This window comes from Chelonus insularis, unplaced genomic scaffold (genome assembly GCF_013357705.1).
Source record: "Chelonus insularis isolate UGA/USDA-ARS -01 unplaced genomic scaffold, ASM1335770v1 contig_390_pilon, whole genome shotgun sequence".
Lineage (NCBI taxonomy): Eukaryota > Metazoa > Arthropoda > Insecta > Hymenoptera > Braconidae > Chelonus > Chelonus insularis.
In genome coordinates this window covers 128,892-147,023 of record NW_023276547.1, presented here as the reverse complement: position 1 = coordinate 147,023, position 18,132 = coordinate 128,892, and the positions used below count along the sequence as shown (strand labels likewise).

Here is an 18,132-nt window from a genome sequence, read left to right as displayed (position 1 = left end):
TTGATAAAAAAATATTTTGAATGATTATTTTTGTTTAATATATTTCACAAATTTTTGCAATTAATTATATAAGTTTATAGAATAATTGATGCGAGAATGTTGAAGAAATTATACTTTAGAACATGTCTATTTTTACCAGAGGTTGAAACTTATAAATATTACCGCCTTGAATTTATGGCATATTTATCTGTTTGTATCTCCATCAAAACAATAAAGTTGACATAACAAGTTGTTCACTAATATTTGAAGTTATCATATTTTTGACTTATTTATTTATATGGCAGGTGTTAAAATTAATGTCGAATATTGGTAAGAAACTTGAAAAATCACAAAAATACTATTGGTAATGTTAAAAAAGCTTCTCAATCATAATAATATAGAAAACTAACCTCTTCAGCAAAACATAAACACATACTTCATATTAGAAAAACTATGAGTTGATAATTGAAATATGAATGGAAATTAATAAAAAAATGATCTATTTTCAGTGGTGGATGTGGCCATCGAAAACAATTTTTAGAACTTGCAGAATTATTGAAACAAGGTGTACCAGAAGTTCAAATATCAGGAGCTCCTGGAAGACAAGGTGGCATCATCTTTCATCTATAAATTAATATATATTAATGAATTATTTATGAAGATATTTTATTTATGACAGGCTCTTTTGAAGTAACAATAAATGACGAACTAGTTTATTCAAAGCGTCAAACAATGGCATTTCCAAGATTTTCAGAAGTGATTGATGTAGTGAAAGAAGTTTCAGAAGGACAAAAACCAAGACAAATAACTAAACAACAGCCTATAAATTGTGTTTTATCATGATGAATATTATATTTTATCAGGTATTATTTTGTATCTTTATTTATTTTTATCACAAAAATTAGTCGCATAACAATACAAGCTGTAAATAATTATTTAATTCATGCAATGAAAATATATTTCTTTTTAGCAAATATTTAAAAGTTTATGGTGTTTAATGTGGTTTACTATTTGAGTCAGTAATAGTCACAGAATCACCAAGAGAAATAATAGTTGAATCATTAATTTTCTTACTTAAATAAATACCAAACTTCATTTTTCCATGAAATTCTTCTGCTAATAATCTAAGTGGTTCTACTGTTTTTTGTCCAGTATTCTGATCAACACATACCATTTGACATCTAGTACAAGGACCATTGACCTATAAATTCAATTAATTTTATTACTCTTTTTCACTGTTTTTTTTTGTTTACAAATATTTGTCGATTTTACCTCAAAAATCTCTTTTCCTATCTTTACTTGAGTCCAAGAATATTCTTCAAAAGGTAAACCTCCTTCAACAATCAAATTTCCTCTAAAACGATCTAGAATAGAGTTTTTATCACAATCGGAATCTTCTGAAATTTTATCAGCAAGCCACTCAATGCTTGCTTTATTAATCAGTAGGTATTGTGCTTGACTAGAAAATGATAACTCTGGTTTAGATTGCATCGAAGGCTTATCAAAATTATGCTGACGAATTAATTTCAAATTAGGTCGACCTAAAGCAAGACTGAGCCATTCCCCAACTTCTATTCCACAATCAACTCCTTCAACCCTATGTCCACAAACTCTACTTCGACACATTTCCCCATTAATTCTATCCTTAGGCGTATCATCTAAAGGTATCTGGATTGTTGGCATACCTGAAATAGTAAATATTTCTCGCAGTCTTTGCCTATTCATTTGATTAAATAGTTAATTTAACAACACTACCTGGATAATCCAATTTCATTACTTTGTTTTGAAGGCAAATTATGGGCTTGATCAAGCACAACATTACTTCTTGTTTCTGAGTCAAACAAATTCCAGCAGCCGTTGTGATCATCCATTCCCTGTCATATTGAAGTCCTTTACTTGTCAAGATCCATGAATTTTCTACTTTGAAAGCTCCACAAGATTTAATTGGATAAATAAATATATTACACAATTTTAAAAACTTATTTTCTCCATCAATGTTTGCATTTTTAAATGTTTCTGAATTTTTTCTAATGTCTTGTTTTATTTTTTCTTTATTTTCTACATAATCATCTGCTTCAACGTCTTCATCTTGATACTGATTACTCCATGTAATACTTTTTTTCTCATACCACCTAGGAATTTTTCTTACTTCTGGAGAATCTAAAAAGCACTTACGAATCATTAAAAGTATTGTTTTCACATCTTCAATAGTAGACATGTATCCAAATGAAATTCTCACTGCACCAGTAGGTTTTCCATTAACCAAGTCAATTCCTCCACCACATTTAACACCAGAATCATAATTATTCATGACATCTTTATTGGAGAGATTCAAGTGTCTTTGACAAGTACCAGGATTACAGAAGCATCCAGTTCTCAAATGGATCTTGAAAAGTGCTGCCATGTGAAGTACTTCCATATAGCCCACATATTCTCCAGTAGATCTCAAGATATTGAAAGCCACAATACCACCTTGAAACTCTTTATTCTGATAACCTGAGTCTGTATAGAGCTTGACAACTGGGTTGCCATTGTGGTGATGTAGTGTCAAAAGAGAATGATGAAGATATTGAGCAAGAGAAAATACATGATTTGATATATTATCCATTGAAATCATTGAAAGTGCATCGAATCCATGCTGAAGAGAAATAATGGAAAGGAAAGAAATTGTACCATCTTCAAACCTAATAAGTAATTAAGTAATGTTTTAATTAAAATTTAATTAATTTTTAGTTTGTTAAATCTTTGTCGTTATTATTGTTATTATTATTATTATTATTATTGAACTCGCCTTTCATGAAAGACTTCTCTTTTAACATGATAATTTTGCAGACTCAACGTCATGTTGACTGTTCCACCGCCATAATAAATCTTTTCCAGAGAATCAATACTAGTATTTTTAACTATTAATGCACCAATGCCAGTGGGATATCCAAACATTTTATAGAAAGAAATCACGACAAAATCAGGTTTATATATAGCTAAATCTAGCCGATTAGTTCCTACAAAACAAGCTGCATCCAGAAGAACAAACCAATTGGATTTTCTATTAATTAGTTTATTCAACATTCCTTTGTGTACTTGATTAATCCATGTTAGAGGATATTTAAATCCAGAAAAATTACATTGTGCTGGATAAACAAATAATGAGTTATCAGTTGTCTCTGAATGGTTACAAAATTGTTCACTATTTTTAGAAAATACATCAAAAGCTGCATCATGATTCAAACATTTTACTTCAGCTTCTTTTTGAGCAACTACATCTCTCATTCCTAACACTGATGTGTGATTATCTTGTAGATAGACAAAATTCCCTTTAAATTGATTGGTACTTTTAAATTTAAACGTTTCTGCAATGCACTTCAATGATGCTGTAGTGCCAGAAGTAAATACTAAACTGTAATCATCTGAAGAAGCATTGAAGAAATCTAATATTCTATTTAATTAAAAAAAGAAGCATAAAATGAGGTTACATAATAATTCATTACTCGTTTAAAAGATAATCAAGTCATAATAATTACCTATATCTGGTTCTTTCAGTGATTTCCTGAGTAAGATTACCTGATCCTCCGCCTGAATGTGGATTTGGATAGATATTCGATGAAAGATCTTGATAAATCTTCACCATCTGTGAATCAGAATGCAATGTTGCACCTGCATGATCAGTATAACACTCTCCTTCAAGTCGTTTAAATTCATTATTTAATTGCTCTTGAATTTTTTTTTCGTAAATTGGAACAAAAGTTGGATTAAGTATGTCCATGTTAATGCACTAGAACTTACTTTTTGGCGTTAGTTTTTAATCTGACTGGATTATAATAAGAAGAAGAAAAAAGTTGTGCAACCAGTTGTTGACTACTGTTATTTGATTCGTCATCTGTGAGTGATTATCCTCTAATCATACAGAAGTTTTACTTTAATATTAATGTAGAGAAGGATATGTCTTTTTAGTCACGCTGATTAAGTTTCTAATGTTGAATATCTTCATTAAATAATAATGAATAATAAACTGTACGATTACTAAAACATCAAGGAAATAAATTTTCTCTGAATTTTATCATTAAGGTTATCTCTCTCCCTCTCTAAGATATTAAATCTTAAGTATCATTGGGTATTTGAAAGTAAGTTTACGACATGAAGTAGTACGATATTATTGACATATTGTTTTTATCATAAACAATTTTCTCTTATCATTGATGAGTTATTTTCAATGGTATTATTATCAGTGAATTTGATATACATTTTTGGAATTTTTATTAATTATTTCAAAGTATAAAAGAGTTTTGTTTGTTTATTTATTATTTTTTATATGTAAATAATTTATAACGTGAAAAATTGTGTAAGTTGATTTTCTAAAAAAATTTCATATAAAGTAAAGCATTATGAAATCATTCTGTCATGGGACGAGGTGGCCGAGTGGTTAAGGCGTTGGACTGCTAATCCAATGTGCTCTGCACGCGTGGGTTCGAATCCCATCCTCGTCGATAGTTTTTTTCCCATTTTAGACTAATTTTTTTTGGGTCACAGTTCTCATTTCAGATATATTTATACTCTCAACATTGAGATCTTAGCTATAAATAAAAAAGAAAACATCAAAAGCTGTTATGGTTCTTAGTGATGAAGAAAGCACGACAGATGAAGAAATGACGAAGCTTAAAAAATCTAGAATTACTAAAAAGAAGACATATTTTAATTTAACTAAGCATGTTAAATTAAATCAAAAGGCTCAAAATAATTATGAAGCTAAATTTCCTATAGTGGACAAGTCTGTTGGGTTTATTAAAGTTATTGATTCAGAGTCAGATACAAGTACAATTATTTCATCGATCGAAAATGGAAATAATAAACGTTCATCTGTTCCTTGGCATTTACTTCATGCTGAGCCTACAAAACCTGAAGAAATTGAAGATGATCTGATCTTAGATCAAGTTTTGGCAAGTCAAAAACAAATGGAGAAAAAAGATGAAACAACAAGAGTAAAATCTAAACATGTAGAACATTTTATAAAAATAATTCAGAATGTTAAAGAAAGTTTTAGAAGGAGAAAAAATATGAGTAAGCCTAAAAAAAAAAATTCTAATAGTTGAAGGTCTATTGCCTGAAGAAGAATTTGCCGAATTAAAAAGAAAATGTGTAGAAAGAAGTCTTATAGTAGAAAAGAGTTTGGCTTCTCATTAACTCTAGTCAATATTAAATGATCTTCATAGCATTAAACTGATGCAATAAATATTTACTGATGTTTTTTAAGAAAAGGAGGACTACCAATTATTTCGTAAATAATAACAAAAAAATAGTATATTTTATGTTGCAAATGAATCTTTTCAAAAACATGTTTTACTTTTCCAATTATTATCCAGACATTCTCAAACATTATTTTTATAATTAAAACAATATTCTTTGTAATAAACCAATTTTCTTCTATAAAATCTATCAGAATCTTATTAATATTTCGAATCATTATAAATTTATTATTCAATATATTTATTGATCAAGTAAAAGATAAACTATTGTTTCTATAACATTAAAACTGGACTGATCGATTTTCTAGTTTATTACCAATTTGCGTGGAAGCTACTTTATTATACCAACGATGAAATTTACAAATATTTAGATTATCATTCTACTTTTATCGAAAGAACCGATTAATGTGATTTGTCATGCTTGTTTAACGATCTTTATGTACAAAACTACACATTTATGTAGATTATTTCATGATCACATATCTGTTGTAACTTTCCTATAATACAGTTTTATTCATTGCGATGATATTTAACAGGGATTTTTTGCTAAATTAAAAAATATACAGTAACCATTAATTTATAATAATGATGGATCTACCTGTAGTACTTATGTTAATAGTAATTTTATTGAGATCGGCTAATTCTAATTTAATTAGGTCTATTGGAGTGTATGAGAGTATTATACAAGGTGTATGTCAATACTATCAATGCAAATCTATTATTATATTTTATTCAAATCAGAATTATTCATCAATTCAAGGTAAATTAATATAAGTGTATGACTCATTGTTTGTATTTTTATATCATAATATATTAATAGTTATTATTTTGTACTCACAGGTAGTTATATAGATGTCGACGTTTCAACAAATTTAAGAAGTCTTTACATAGATTTAAATAGACATATGATCCAGGTTCTCATCACAAATATTGACAATTTTATAAAACAAGTAAGTAAAAAGTAAATACTTTTTTATTTAGTTAATTTATTATTTTGTAATAAATATTTGAGCAATAAAATATGGCTCAATACATATATGTATATAATAAAAATTTGATTAATTAGGATCCTAAAACTTTAAGAAACTTGGAAAATAAACTTATGGTATTTCTGGATGATTCAGATAGCTTGAGGACTCAATTCAAAAATGTAAGTAATTTTTAAAATTGAATATAAAATGATCAAATAAGTATTTTAACTCGATTTTTACAGAAATTAGTACCTTTAACAGAAATATCTGATCCAGCCTGGTTAATTTTCTTTAAAAGTGATACTAAAATTGATGAATACTTTGAAGACTTATATATACCGTTTAATTGTCGATTCATGGTATCAAAAAAAAATATATTCCAGCATAAGAATAATGAAACTATCTGGGAAATATATAAAGTAGCAAAAAGTACACAATTAAAGTACAGCATTCTTGGACATTGGAGTTATCGAACTAAGATTAAATTATCTAATTTAGATTTATATCAACGAAGACATAATTTGTATGGCCATTCATTACGTGTTACATTAGTTAATGTAAGTAATTCATTTTTACATAAAATTCATTATTATTGATTATTATTTCATAAGTACTTATAATTTCAATAAATTCATATCATTTGAACATTCAATTAGTCTATTCCTAATTCAATCATCACGGTGGATAAGAACAATAATATTAAATTTAAAGGTATTTTTGGATCTATTATGGAATTACTAGAACATTATCTCAATTTTTCGTAAGTATTTAAAAATCAGTCATTTTTATTGTAGATGTTAGTTCATTTCAATTTTATGTATCACTTTCTTTCTTTTTTCGATAAAAAATAGCTCAACCTACCTTGTAGTATCTAATTATGGTATTAAATTGAATAATGGTTCTTGGATAGGAGGTATGGCAACCTTGGTAAACAATGATTCTGATATATTTCCAACTAATTTACGAATGACTTCATCTAGAGCAGAATCAATACATTTTACAACACCAGTTTATCTAAGCAGGTATGTTTATAACATTATCAGTTTAATAAAATAATGTCAAAACAATTTTCAGCGAATTTTTTTTCTTCAAAAATGAACCAATTGTACCATGGAAAACGTTCTTCAAACCATTGGATTCAACTGTTTGGTTTAGTATTGTATGTTCAATTATTCTTAATAGTGCTCTGCTAATTTTTATTGTGATAGTTTATCAGAGAAAATGTCTCCATATACAAGATTACCGACGTCCTGAAGAAATTTTTATGTATATCTTTGGAACATACTGCAATCAAGGTAACTTCAGAAGAATAATTCAACTCTTTCAAAGTTAACTTTAACCATTTTTTACAGGAATGCCAATATCTTCGATTAATTCCATAAAAGTTATCTCATTTACTATTCACGTAACAGCAATGATTATATGTACAGCTTATTCAGGAATTCTTGTCAGTTTCTTAACACTTAATGTACCTTCTGCCAGTCCCCAAACATTGAAAGATCTTCTTTATGATAAATCTTATCGAATTGGATTATTAAAAAACTCTGCATTACATGATTTCTTTCGAGTGAGAAAATTGTAAATTAAAATTATCCCTATTCACTTTATATTTATTAAAAGACTCTGGAATAATTTTAGGAATCTAAAAATCATATTGTCCATTATATTTATGACAAAAAAATATCAAAAGAGTCTTCTTTACCAATGTCTTACATGGAAGGATTACAACGTGTATGTAATGAGAAGAAATATTCATTTATTGCTCCAATTTCTGTTGCATTGCAATTCCAAATGAAAAACTGTACTTTGATTAAATCCAATCTTGTACGCCAAACAGCTGCAGCTATTGGACTACCACGTAACAGTCCATATCGTGGATTAATCAATCACTAGTGGGTTAATATAAAAAATAAACTTATTAAAGTTTCTGTTAATAATCTTTCAAATATTTCAGCATATACTTATTAAAAAATAATGGTGTGATCAACAAAATTATGTATGAGTGGACCCGTCCTGCATCTTCAACACTAAACGTAAGAACCAGTTTAATAATACTTAAAACACATTGAATAGTACATTAATTTAAAATTCTCCATAGGAAAAACCCACATACGAATCTGTGGATTTTCTTCGAGTGATCCCACTTGTTTACTTCTTTTTAGGGAGTTGCATTTTAAGTATTGTATTACTTGGATGTGAAAAACTTATTCATAAAATAATATCGAAACAGAAATATCAGAGAGTGCAATCTATAAGAAAAAGTAATCTTCAAACAATTGTGAAGATATATCCTAAAGATAAAATTTACAATAAAATAAGTTAAGCGAATAATTAATGCATAAATATAAAATACTAAAATGTTCAATGTTGAGGTTGAATGAATGACTAATTTATTGATTCATTACGACTGATTGTTAGTATTTTAATAATATATTGTAACAGAAAAATCATTAAAATGAATGCAGTAGTAAAACAAGTAATATAATACTCTTCTTCATTTTACAATGTATATTTTATTATTGCACGTTGATTGCTATTTTATCTTTTGCAAAAAAATGAATTTGCTCATGAAATTTCATGACAATACAAAATTAAAATATCAGTTGAATTGAACTTCAATCAGTTATAACTCTTATCGGTATTGTTTATCATAGTATGATAGAACATATATTATGCTCTGACACGTTGTCGCATAACTGGTACCACAGAAGAGAATTGATATTCCAAGGAGCTAATATAAACAGACAAATAGTGCATGAAAATATGTTAACGACACATACTTTGAGAAAAAGTTTGCTAGTTATAGGTTTTTTGTTGCAATATACTAATACTTATTTTATCAGATCAAATGAAGTGTATAAAGAAATAATTGAAGAAGTGTGCAATTACTATCAATGTGATTCCATATTTATACTTGTACCCAGTGTCCAGAGTTGCATTCCAAACGTCACGGATCAAGTCATGTAAGTCCAGCCAGTTTCTTAATACAATTAAGGGTGATTGACTAGACTAAAGGGCGGCTAATATTGACGCAATTGTACTATTTTTGGGCTGTGAGGAAACCGGGGGACCCATGGGGCTTAGCGGAATCTCCAAAGGCAGAAATAACGTTCTTTCGTACCACCATAATATATATATATATATATTGGAAATCGACAGGGACTGTTTCGGGGCTCAGAAGGGAACCAAGGCAACTTGGGAACCTAGGGAACCTGCAGGCCTAAGACATAAAACGACCGCCTTTACTGTGCAAACAGACCCTGTGGCTAAGTGCAGGGGAAGGCGGGACATTCTAAGACATCTTCCAAAACCTTACAGTAATATTATTTTCCCTGAATTGTATTTATTGCTCAAGCAAATCATTTGATTCAGTTGAAGTCATTTTAGTCGTATTTGGATTGCTCTCAAAAGTGGAATTTGTATGGAAAACTGTTAGGATAGTTGATGATCTATAGAATCATCCATCCAACTACACGGGGATCGTGATCACCCTCATTAAAAATTAAAGATCTTCTCCCCACATATATCAATGGCGCTCGAACAGAATTTATTGAAGTTATAATTTTTTGAATTTATTGAATTTACTGAATTATTGAAATTATTAATATAATCGCACCATAATTTTGGCAGTTAAAAATAATCTACCCAAAGTACAATTGTCTCAATACTTAGTCTAGAAATAATTATTAATAATTTTATTAACAGATATAACTGAATTTAGCCTTTGGCTAAATCAACCATTAATTTATTGTGCGTTTGTCGAATACGTTTGTAAAACGTTTTTGTTTTGTTCAATTTATTTTTCCCTACAAAAAGGAAAAAAGAACAAAGAAAAAATTTGTTTACGCAGAATATTCTAGAAATAAAATCATTCATTATTCTAAAATAGAAATAGAATATTAATTATATTACCGGTCTAATGTAAAAGTTAAAACGCTAATTAGAGTTATCAGCCCCATACGGTAAACCTAAATGCATCGATACACGTACTTTAACAACAAAAAGAAAACGCAAAAAAATCATTGCGGAAAGCAGAGGGATAGAATTAAACGAAATGGATATTAACAATATTAATACCGAGGACCTGACCTTGTCTAACACCATAACACGAGCAGGGTTGGAAGGCTTGAGAGCGGAAGCGGGGATTCAACCGTCTGCAAACGTGGAATTTATCGTACGACGGCACGGAGGATAGTAAAGTAGATTCTATAATATTTCTTAAGGATTTAGAAAGTCAATTAGCGTCGAATAACTGCATCGAAAAATACGGCGAGATAGCCAAATTAGTCTTGCGAGGCGTAGTTAAGTCATGGTACGTATCTAAAGCCGATATCATTAAATCTTGGACGGAATTCAAATATACGTTTGTAAGATATTTCCCTACACGAGCCGGCGAGAGTATGAGACCCGGAGAAACTCATGTAGCTTATGTAGATAGAAAATATTGGTACGAAAAACTTCAAAGTATCAATGAATGGAAAGATATTTACAGCAAAATAACAACTTCGTCGATTTCTTGGTATGATAAATTGGTACCATAGACACCTGAAAATGGTCGCGGACATCCAAGGTTTTTTGAACAACTTATGTAGAAAAAGATATTGAGTATTCAATTACTTGTATCTCCAGGCCTTTTCTACCAGCAGAAAGAAATTATCATACATCTGAAAAAGAGTGTTTAGCAGTCATTTGGTCGGTCAGTAAACTTAGACACTTCCTTGAAGGAGTTCCATTTTCTGTATTTACTGATCATTCTGCCTTAACATCGTTGACGACAGCTACTAGTCTTAAAGGTAAACTAGCTAGATGGGCCTTATTATTGTCTATGTTTGGTATTACCATCGATCATTATAGAGGAACAGTTAATGAAGCACCAGATGCTTTATCTAGAGCGTTTGAAGATCTTGATGAGTCAGCTAATCATAACACACCTTCGCGAATAGCCTACCAAGATATCCCTGATTTCTCTTATGCTTTATCTATGAAGTCAGACGACAAAAAGTCAAATAGCGATAATCAGGATAAGATTCAAGAAAAATCTAGGATCCCGTATAATCTTTGGTACGAAAACCGATATAAACAAGTTAATAAATTTCCAAAGAAATATCCATCGTGAAAAATAGTCAATAAAGAATTTTTCTTTCATGTTAGTGACCTTACCTCACCGATCGAGGAAAACTACTGGAAAAAAGTACCTCCAGATGAAGCCACGATTCAGAAAATTTCATTCGCATTCCATAATAACAAGCTTGCAGATCACATGGGAATAACTAAGACCGACGATAGAGTTAGGGAACATTACTTCTTTCCCAGACTCACAGAAATTGTTAGAAAATATGTATCTGATTGTTCCGAATGTTTTAGATCAAAATATAGTCAGATGGAGATAGTCAACTACGCAGGTAAAAGACCTAGAACTAACCCGTGGTTTATTTGATCAATTGACACCACCGAACCTTTCCCGCGGTCCGAACATCGAAATAGATATGCTATAGTCATTTTGGATATTTACACAAAGTTCATACGTATAGGTGGAGTTAGAAATAATACTGCGAAAGAGGTTGATAAATTTATTCGTTCTGTAATTTTTCAATTTGGTATTCCAGATCAAATAATTACTGACAACGAAACAGAGTATGTAAATAAGTCCATAAAACAATTAAGTCAAGAATACAATACAAAACTAATCAATACTCCTCTAGGGTGGCCCCAGGCAAATCCTGTCGAAAAAGTTAATCGAACCATTAAACATCTCATTTTTAGAAGACTTAGATCATAGGGAATGGGAAGAGAATCTATTAGAATTAGAATACGCGTACAATACATCTGTACATTCAGAAACAGGATTTACACCGTACTTCTTTATGTTTGGAAGAAGTCCAAAAAACCCCCTCGAGTCAACTAGCTGAGAGAAGTACAATTGAACCGTATATTCAACCTGTACCTATGCGTAAATTATCAATAGGTGACGAAGTCTATTATCCTTATAAAAGACTAAGCCAAGCAGTTAAAAGCTATTCTGCTAAACTAGCTAAGAAATACGTAGGGCCAGCTTACATAAAATCTTTTCCTCGGCCACAATTAGCACTTCTCCATGATGCAAAAGGGAAGAAAGTGGGTCTTTACCACGTCAATTCCCTCAAGTATCGTACTAAGTGATTGGACTGGGCTCATTTTTATTTTTCAGGTCAGATTCACCATCCACATCGAGACAGGAAGGTGAGATTGCTCGTATGCTCCGAGAGCTACGACGTCAGCATGATTTAAAAACATTAAACACTACATCACATGAGTCACATCAATCAGACGAAGAAGAAGATCTTACATCTTTAGCGATAGATTATCCCATAGCTAGAGCTAGAAAGTCTCGACGAATTCAATTAAAAGAGCTTTCTATATGTTTAGTCAGATGCGATGAAAGACGTAATATGACACGTCTGAGACTCCCGGCATTCGAGCCCGAGTCTACAATTCCAGCGTTACGGGCGGCATCACTACTTAGAATACCTAGAATACCCGTACGTGCACCTACCCCGTCCTTACCACTAGCATATTCATTCCTACAAATATCTGAAGGCGATTACTCTCATAGCAGTCGACGAGACTCAGACGCAGACGTAAGTCGCGAGTTTTACTCGATACCACCTGACGCACGTTTACGTCCTTACGTTAATACCCAAGTTTATGGTCTTAAGTTTCATTGTTACTTAAACTCATTAGAAAAAGACCTAAATATCTACTATGGAAAAACACGGTTTGTTCTTCACACGACTACAGGCACGAGGTACAGGGCAGCGTTACCTATACCGGATATACCGTCTGAGTATAGTATCGTGTACTATAATGCTGCTGAGCATGATAATCATCCTATCCATTACAACAATATACCTCGAACGAATCACTCGCCATATTTCCAGCGTAAGTATATCCGTGGCGAACTTACAGCAGCAGATGCAGCCGTTCTTGCGCAACTCGGCTATATCAGCCTACCAGATACCACTGAGAGCTGGAAAACAAGCCCGCAAACCCGGCATCAGGAGAGATTCGTGGCGTGGCAATACCACTTAGTAGTAACACAAACCGATGTTCGAAAGAACTTAGATAAAGTCGAATTTAAAGACGCTATCAGGCCAACGCTTATGACACTCCAAGGGCTAGACTCCCGGCGATACCCCATATGCGTTAATTGTGATTCGGCAAATCACCCATTACATCTATGTCCAGAAGTCTTAAGAAGAGACATTTGTTGGGGTTGTGGTCAGATTGATATCGAAACTCAAGAGTGTTATAAGAAACATAGACATCTGCGTCCAGGTTGGCCAGACTACCAAAACAAGAATCATTTAGAACCTAGAAATAGACCTAAAGAACTGAATGTATATTCTAAGATAACTATCAAACAAGAACCATGACGTCCAGCTGATGTACAATCGTTAATAATAGTCGTAAGGTGACAGACATTGTAAGTCAGAATGAATGCAAATTTTACCAAATGTCAACTGTAGTAGATAGACTCTCGATACAAATTGTTCAAGCTGTAAGGCAGCACATAAGTTTATATGTTCATTCAAAAGTCAATAAAAAGTCAGAATGTTGAAATTAAACTTCAAACTTTATCAAATCATTTGAATTCTAAATCAAGTCCCAATAGTCTATAAGCAAAAGAGTCAAAGCCTTAATCAACATCAAAGGCACAGTCATAAGAAAACGGTAACGTTCTCCTCTAAATTCATTTAAATCTAGCATGCTCTTTTACTTCCGACTATATCTTAAAATCCTACTTGATTGATGCTCGAAACTTATAATCTAATCTATGTACATTTCAATCTTTTCATCTAAATGAAGCTGAAGACAAGACACATCTGAAAGTCATAAAGCCACAAGTTGACAAGTCAATCACCGATTACCTGGCTGGCATTGCTCTTCAACTTGAAGCACAGCTCCAAAAGCAAGAATGCCTTATGCTCTCGCTAACCGGGGGAGACTGTGAAGTGTTGGGCTTGACCAACGGCAAACACCAGCTTCAGATATGTCTTGGCCTTAAAGTGACATTACCAACGGGAACTACAAACCCTTTGACTAGAGTTTCAGCCCTCCAACGCCAGGCGAAGCAGCATCGAGCAGAACGAGCGGGAGAAAAGCACGCAGAAGAGGGGATAACCGAAGCCACGAGGAGCACGGCAATTACAACCGACGCCACTCAGCCCAGAGACTTCCTACAGACAACTAGGCATCTAAAATAGTTGCTCTGCCAGTGACGTTGTTCTGTCTTAAGTCAATTGTAGTCTTATTAGAGCATTCAGACGCCATAGTTAGTCAATATATCCAAGAACCATTGTCGGCTCTGAAGTCTGGCGTTAAAGAAGTGTCCTGACAGGAAGAAAGTCAACCAGAGTAGTCCAGAGGTCAACTGTAGTCCAGAGACGGGATACATTAAGGAAGACAGCCACTGATCGACGGCGTTCCGGATTTCCTGTAGCCCAGTGTCACAGATTGTACCCAGTGTCCAGAGTTGCATTCCACCCGTCACGGATCAAGTCATGTAAGTCCAGCCAGTTGCTTAGTACGATTGAGGGTGATTGACTAGACTAAAAGGTGGCTAATATTGACGCAATTGTACTATTTTTGGGCTGATGTCACTAGAAGTTTCTGTTAAAAAAAATGTTAGAAAGATGTTTTAATTTCGTATTTTTAATACTCTATAACTTTAATGAAGTCAGTATATACACAAGCAACGACGAGTGATGAGGGCTGATCAGCTAACCGAGGATCCGCGAGGTGAGCACTGGATGAGCTGGCTGCCGGTGAGAAGTAGCTGAAGAGTTAGACAGTTGAATCAAATGTCTCAGGGTATGAACCTGGACAAGTCGAGGGCGACTGGGGAAGGATGATTGACATCTTCCAGCTAGCCTTAATGTCTCTAGTCGAGACCTTGATAAGAATTGATTGTTTGACTGATGAGCAACTCAACGTTTCTGTCCCAAGTTGTAAGCCTGGACAGTTCATCAGTGGCTAGGGAAAGGATGATGAGAGTCATCACTTTATAGCCAGCTGATCAATATGATCTTTAGCGAAGATCAGGGATTGAGTTGAAGTCGATCTAGTGGATCGACCAGCCAAAAGACTAGATAGCGTCATTTTGGAGGAGCTTGTCTATATACAGACCTCAATTCAGAAGACAAATGATCTCTTACCACACTGTCGAGCTTCCTGGACCTTCGGTGCGAATAGTAGAAACAGCGAACTTAGTTGCTTCACCGAAAGGTTGTTCGTCAGCGTTGAGGGTTAATATGATAACCAGTGTAAAGCGAAGCCTTGATATGTCACAAAGACAACACCAATGGAAACAGATCCACCAAAACAACTCACGAAAGATTAGAACAAACACAACAAATATAAGAAACGATCAGAGGAAAAGTAGACTCGGGTAAAACTCCTGAGGGACTGGCTATTGTCCAGCTCTATCTTCGAAGGTTTTTTCCAAGTAGAGGGAAAATAGGCCTTGTGGGGGTAACTCGCGATAAGGGTAGAAGGAAGGGAGGCGGTAGAAAATTTCTCACCCAGAAGAACGTAATAAAAAGTTTGGGTAAATCCTTTGGCCACATGTGGGTTTAAAGAATTCGGGAAGTTCTCAAGTTTATAATCAGGACATCTGGAATGGCTTGGAGATCAGGAAATGTGGCTTGCTTATGGCAGGAGTTGATTTTATGATTTAAACACATTTTCTTTCTATACGAGCCATTTTTTATTTTTTAACAGTTCCCGTACCTTAAATGGTTTTTGCCCTTACGGGAATTGTATTTGAATTGAATTGGATATTCATAATTGTATGATATACTTGAATTTTATGACAGTAATCGAAGTTTATGTAATGCTTTATGCAAATTGATATAGACTATTGAAAGTCAAAGTTATTTATTGTAAAAGTCGTCGCGTAGTCGAGACAAATATTATTGAATGTTATAGAAGTCGTTAATGCTTCAATTTTAAATAAGAAAATAATCTTATGATCACTAATTGTAATTGTAATTGAACTTTATATCAAGACGTGATATTATACTTGTAAAAGAAGTTAATTTATGTTGAATTATTACTATATTTGAGAGTCAATTATTTATATTTCAAAAAAATCCTATGCCAATAAACTATTCATTGTTTTATTGTATTTATTTAGTCGAATTATTTAAGGGGAACCTTACAGTAATATTATTTTCCCTGAATTGTATTTATTGCTCAAGCAAATCATTTGATTCAGTTGAAGTCATTTTAGTCGTATTTGGATTGCTCTCAAAAGTGGAATTTGTATGGAAAACTGTTAGGATAGTTGATGATCTATAGAATCATCCATCCAACTACACGGGGATCGTGATCACCCTCATTAAAAATTAAAGATCTTCTTCCCACATATATCATCATTTTCATAAAAATCACATTAACAAAGAAGGTAGTTCGAAGGATAATCATATAATCAACATAATATAATTGATAATCTGATGTTTGGCTCTAATAATTTTTCATTGTTGACATGAATTCAAAAAAAAATAATGTGTTATATGAACTAATTTACACTTTAAGCTTATTTACAGATATTGAGATTTCAACAAGATTAAGGAATTTATTTATTGTATTGAATAGACAATCACTTCATGTTACAATAAGTAGTATTGAAAAGTTCATACAAGGAGTAAGTAACAAATATTAAAGTAGAAAAGAATTTAACAATCATTGTGATAATTTTTATTTGATTCAGTATGTACATCAACTCCAGAAGATAATCCTAGTATTTTTAAATGATCCTTGGGACTTAAGGACTCAATTAATAGAAGTAACAGATTCATTCAAAATAATTGATTTTTAACTTTAAAAAACTATTAAATTTTTTATTTCTCCTCAGCAATTAGCACCTGCAATTGATATGTCTGATCCTATTTGGCTTATTTTTCTGCAACCAGAAACTGAAATCGACCATTACTTTGATGGACTTGATATACCTTTTAACTGTCGATTTATGGTATCACAACAGAATACCAGTGATAGTAACAATAGGGAGATTATTACAGAACTTTATCGAGTGTGGAAAGACAAAGAGTTAAGATATGACATTTTTGGAAGCTGGAGTCCAATTGCTGGAATGAAATTACCAACAAAGACTTTGTATAAAAGAAGAAATAGTTTGCATGGACATACATTACGAGTGTCCACAGCAAATGTTAATAAACTATAACTCTAATAGATGATTTAAGTTTTTATCATTATTGATATAATATTTATGATTTTTCTTTTAACAGTGGAAACCTTTAGCAACTATCACTGTCGATGAAAATAACAAAACTAAAATGGGGGGAAGCATGGGAGAAATTATGGATATATTACGGGAAACTATGAATTTTACGTAAATGTTCAGAAATATATTTACAGAAAGATTATGAGTATTTATTGGTATTAATTCATTAATGTATTCTTTCAAGATCAACTTATTTAATAACAGATGGGTTTGGTTATCCCATGAAGAATGGAACCTGGAGTGACAGCACAGGTGATTTGATTGCCCATCGAGCAGACATTTGTCCTCTGGCTTTTCTGATGACTCGGCGACGAGTAGATATCATGGAATTTACTATGCCACTTTTCGCAATTCGGTATATTTTTTTTTATTCAACTTGAATACTTAAATTTCACCATGCCTCTGCTGAAAGTTCACATTCATATCTAAGGGGTGTGAAACTTTAAGCATAGATATGGTGAAGAAATAATATTTATTCTAGGTAAGACAATAAGGGCTGTTTCAAACCATACAATCTTACTATCTTACTAGTGATTTGAGTTGGTCCACCTTACCTCTCTAAACGTGAAATATATTTCTGTAATAATTATTTTCTTCTAGAGGTTATTTCTTTTTCAAAAAATCAGCCCCACCAATCAATTGGTATGCTTTTCTAATG

The 18,132-nt window shown here is 32.3% G+C and overlaps 3 protein-coding genes and 1 non-coding gene across 8 annotated transcripts; 3 read left to right on the top strand and 1 right to left on the bottom strand.

Annotated features, from left to right (window-relative positions):
• Positions 1-151: 151 nt before the first annotated feature.
• mal (maroon-like) lies at positions 152-4,019 on the bottom strand. 5 transcript variants are annotated; one of them, XM_035084448.1, is made up of 7 exons: positions 3,501-4,019; positions 2,771-3,415; positions 1,735-2,663; positions 1,252-1,664; positions 1,054-1,180; positions 390-603; positions 152-317 (listed from the first exon to the last, which is right to left on the bottom strand). In XM_035084448.1, exons 1-6 carry the CDS (start codon positions 3,740-3,742, stop codon positions 593-595), a joined length of 2,367 nt encoding a protein of 788 aa, XP_034940339.1. In that variant the 5' UTR covers positions 3,743-4,019; the 3' UTR covers positions 152-317; positions 390-592. The 5 variants fall into 5 exon arrangements, with proteins under 5 accessions (XP_034940339.1, XP_034940340.1, XP_034940341.1 ...); XM_035084449.1 differs by lacking the exons at positions 152-317; positions 390-603 and having other exon boundaries at positions 831-1,180; positions 1,735-2,139; positions 2,224-2,663; XM_035084450.1 differs by lacking the exons at positions 152-317; positions 390-603 and having other exon boundaries at positions 831-1,180; positions 3,501-3,607; positions 3,763-4,019.
• Positions 156-956, top strand: LOC118067620 (migration and invasion enhancer 1). The gene is made up of 3 exons (XM_035084452.1): positions 156-309; positions 489-586; positions 659-956. The coding sequence occupies exons 1-3, from the start codon at positions 278-280 to the stop codon at positions 820-822; spliced, it is 294 nt and encodes a 97-aa protein (XP_034940343.1). The 5' UTR covers positions 156-277; the 3' UTR covers positions 823-956.
• Positions 4,020-4,381: 362 nt separating the features above from the next.
• On the top strand, positions 4,382-4,463 carry TRNAS-GCU (transfer RNA serine (anticodon GCU)). Its single transcript has one exon. It is a non-coding gene; the product is annotated as a tRNA-Ser (tRNA).
• Positions 4,464-5,365: 902 nt separating this feature from the next.
• Positions 5,366-8,571, top strand: LOC118067621 (probable glutamate receptor). The gene is made up of 11 exons (XM_035084453.1): positions 5,366-5,979; positions 6,060-6,169; positions 6,286-6,369; positions 6,433-6,747; positions 6,847-6,950; positions 7,042-7,212; positions 7,265-7,485; positions 7,543-7,757; positions 7,829-8,082; positions 8,145-8,223; positions 8,289-8,571. The coding sequence occupies exons 1-11, from the start codon at positions 5,805-5,807 to the stop codon at positions 8,511-8,513; spliced, it is 1,953 nt and encodes a 650-aa protein (XP_034940344.1). The 5' UTR covers positions 5,366-5,804; the 3' UTR covers positions 8,514-8,571.
• Positions 8,572-18,132: the final 9,561 nt, after the last annotated feature.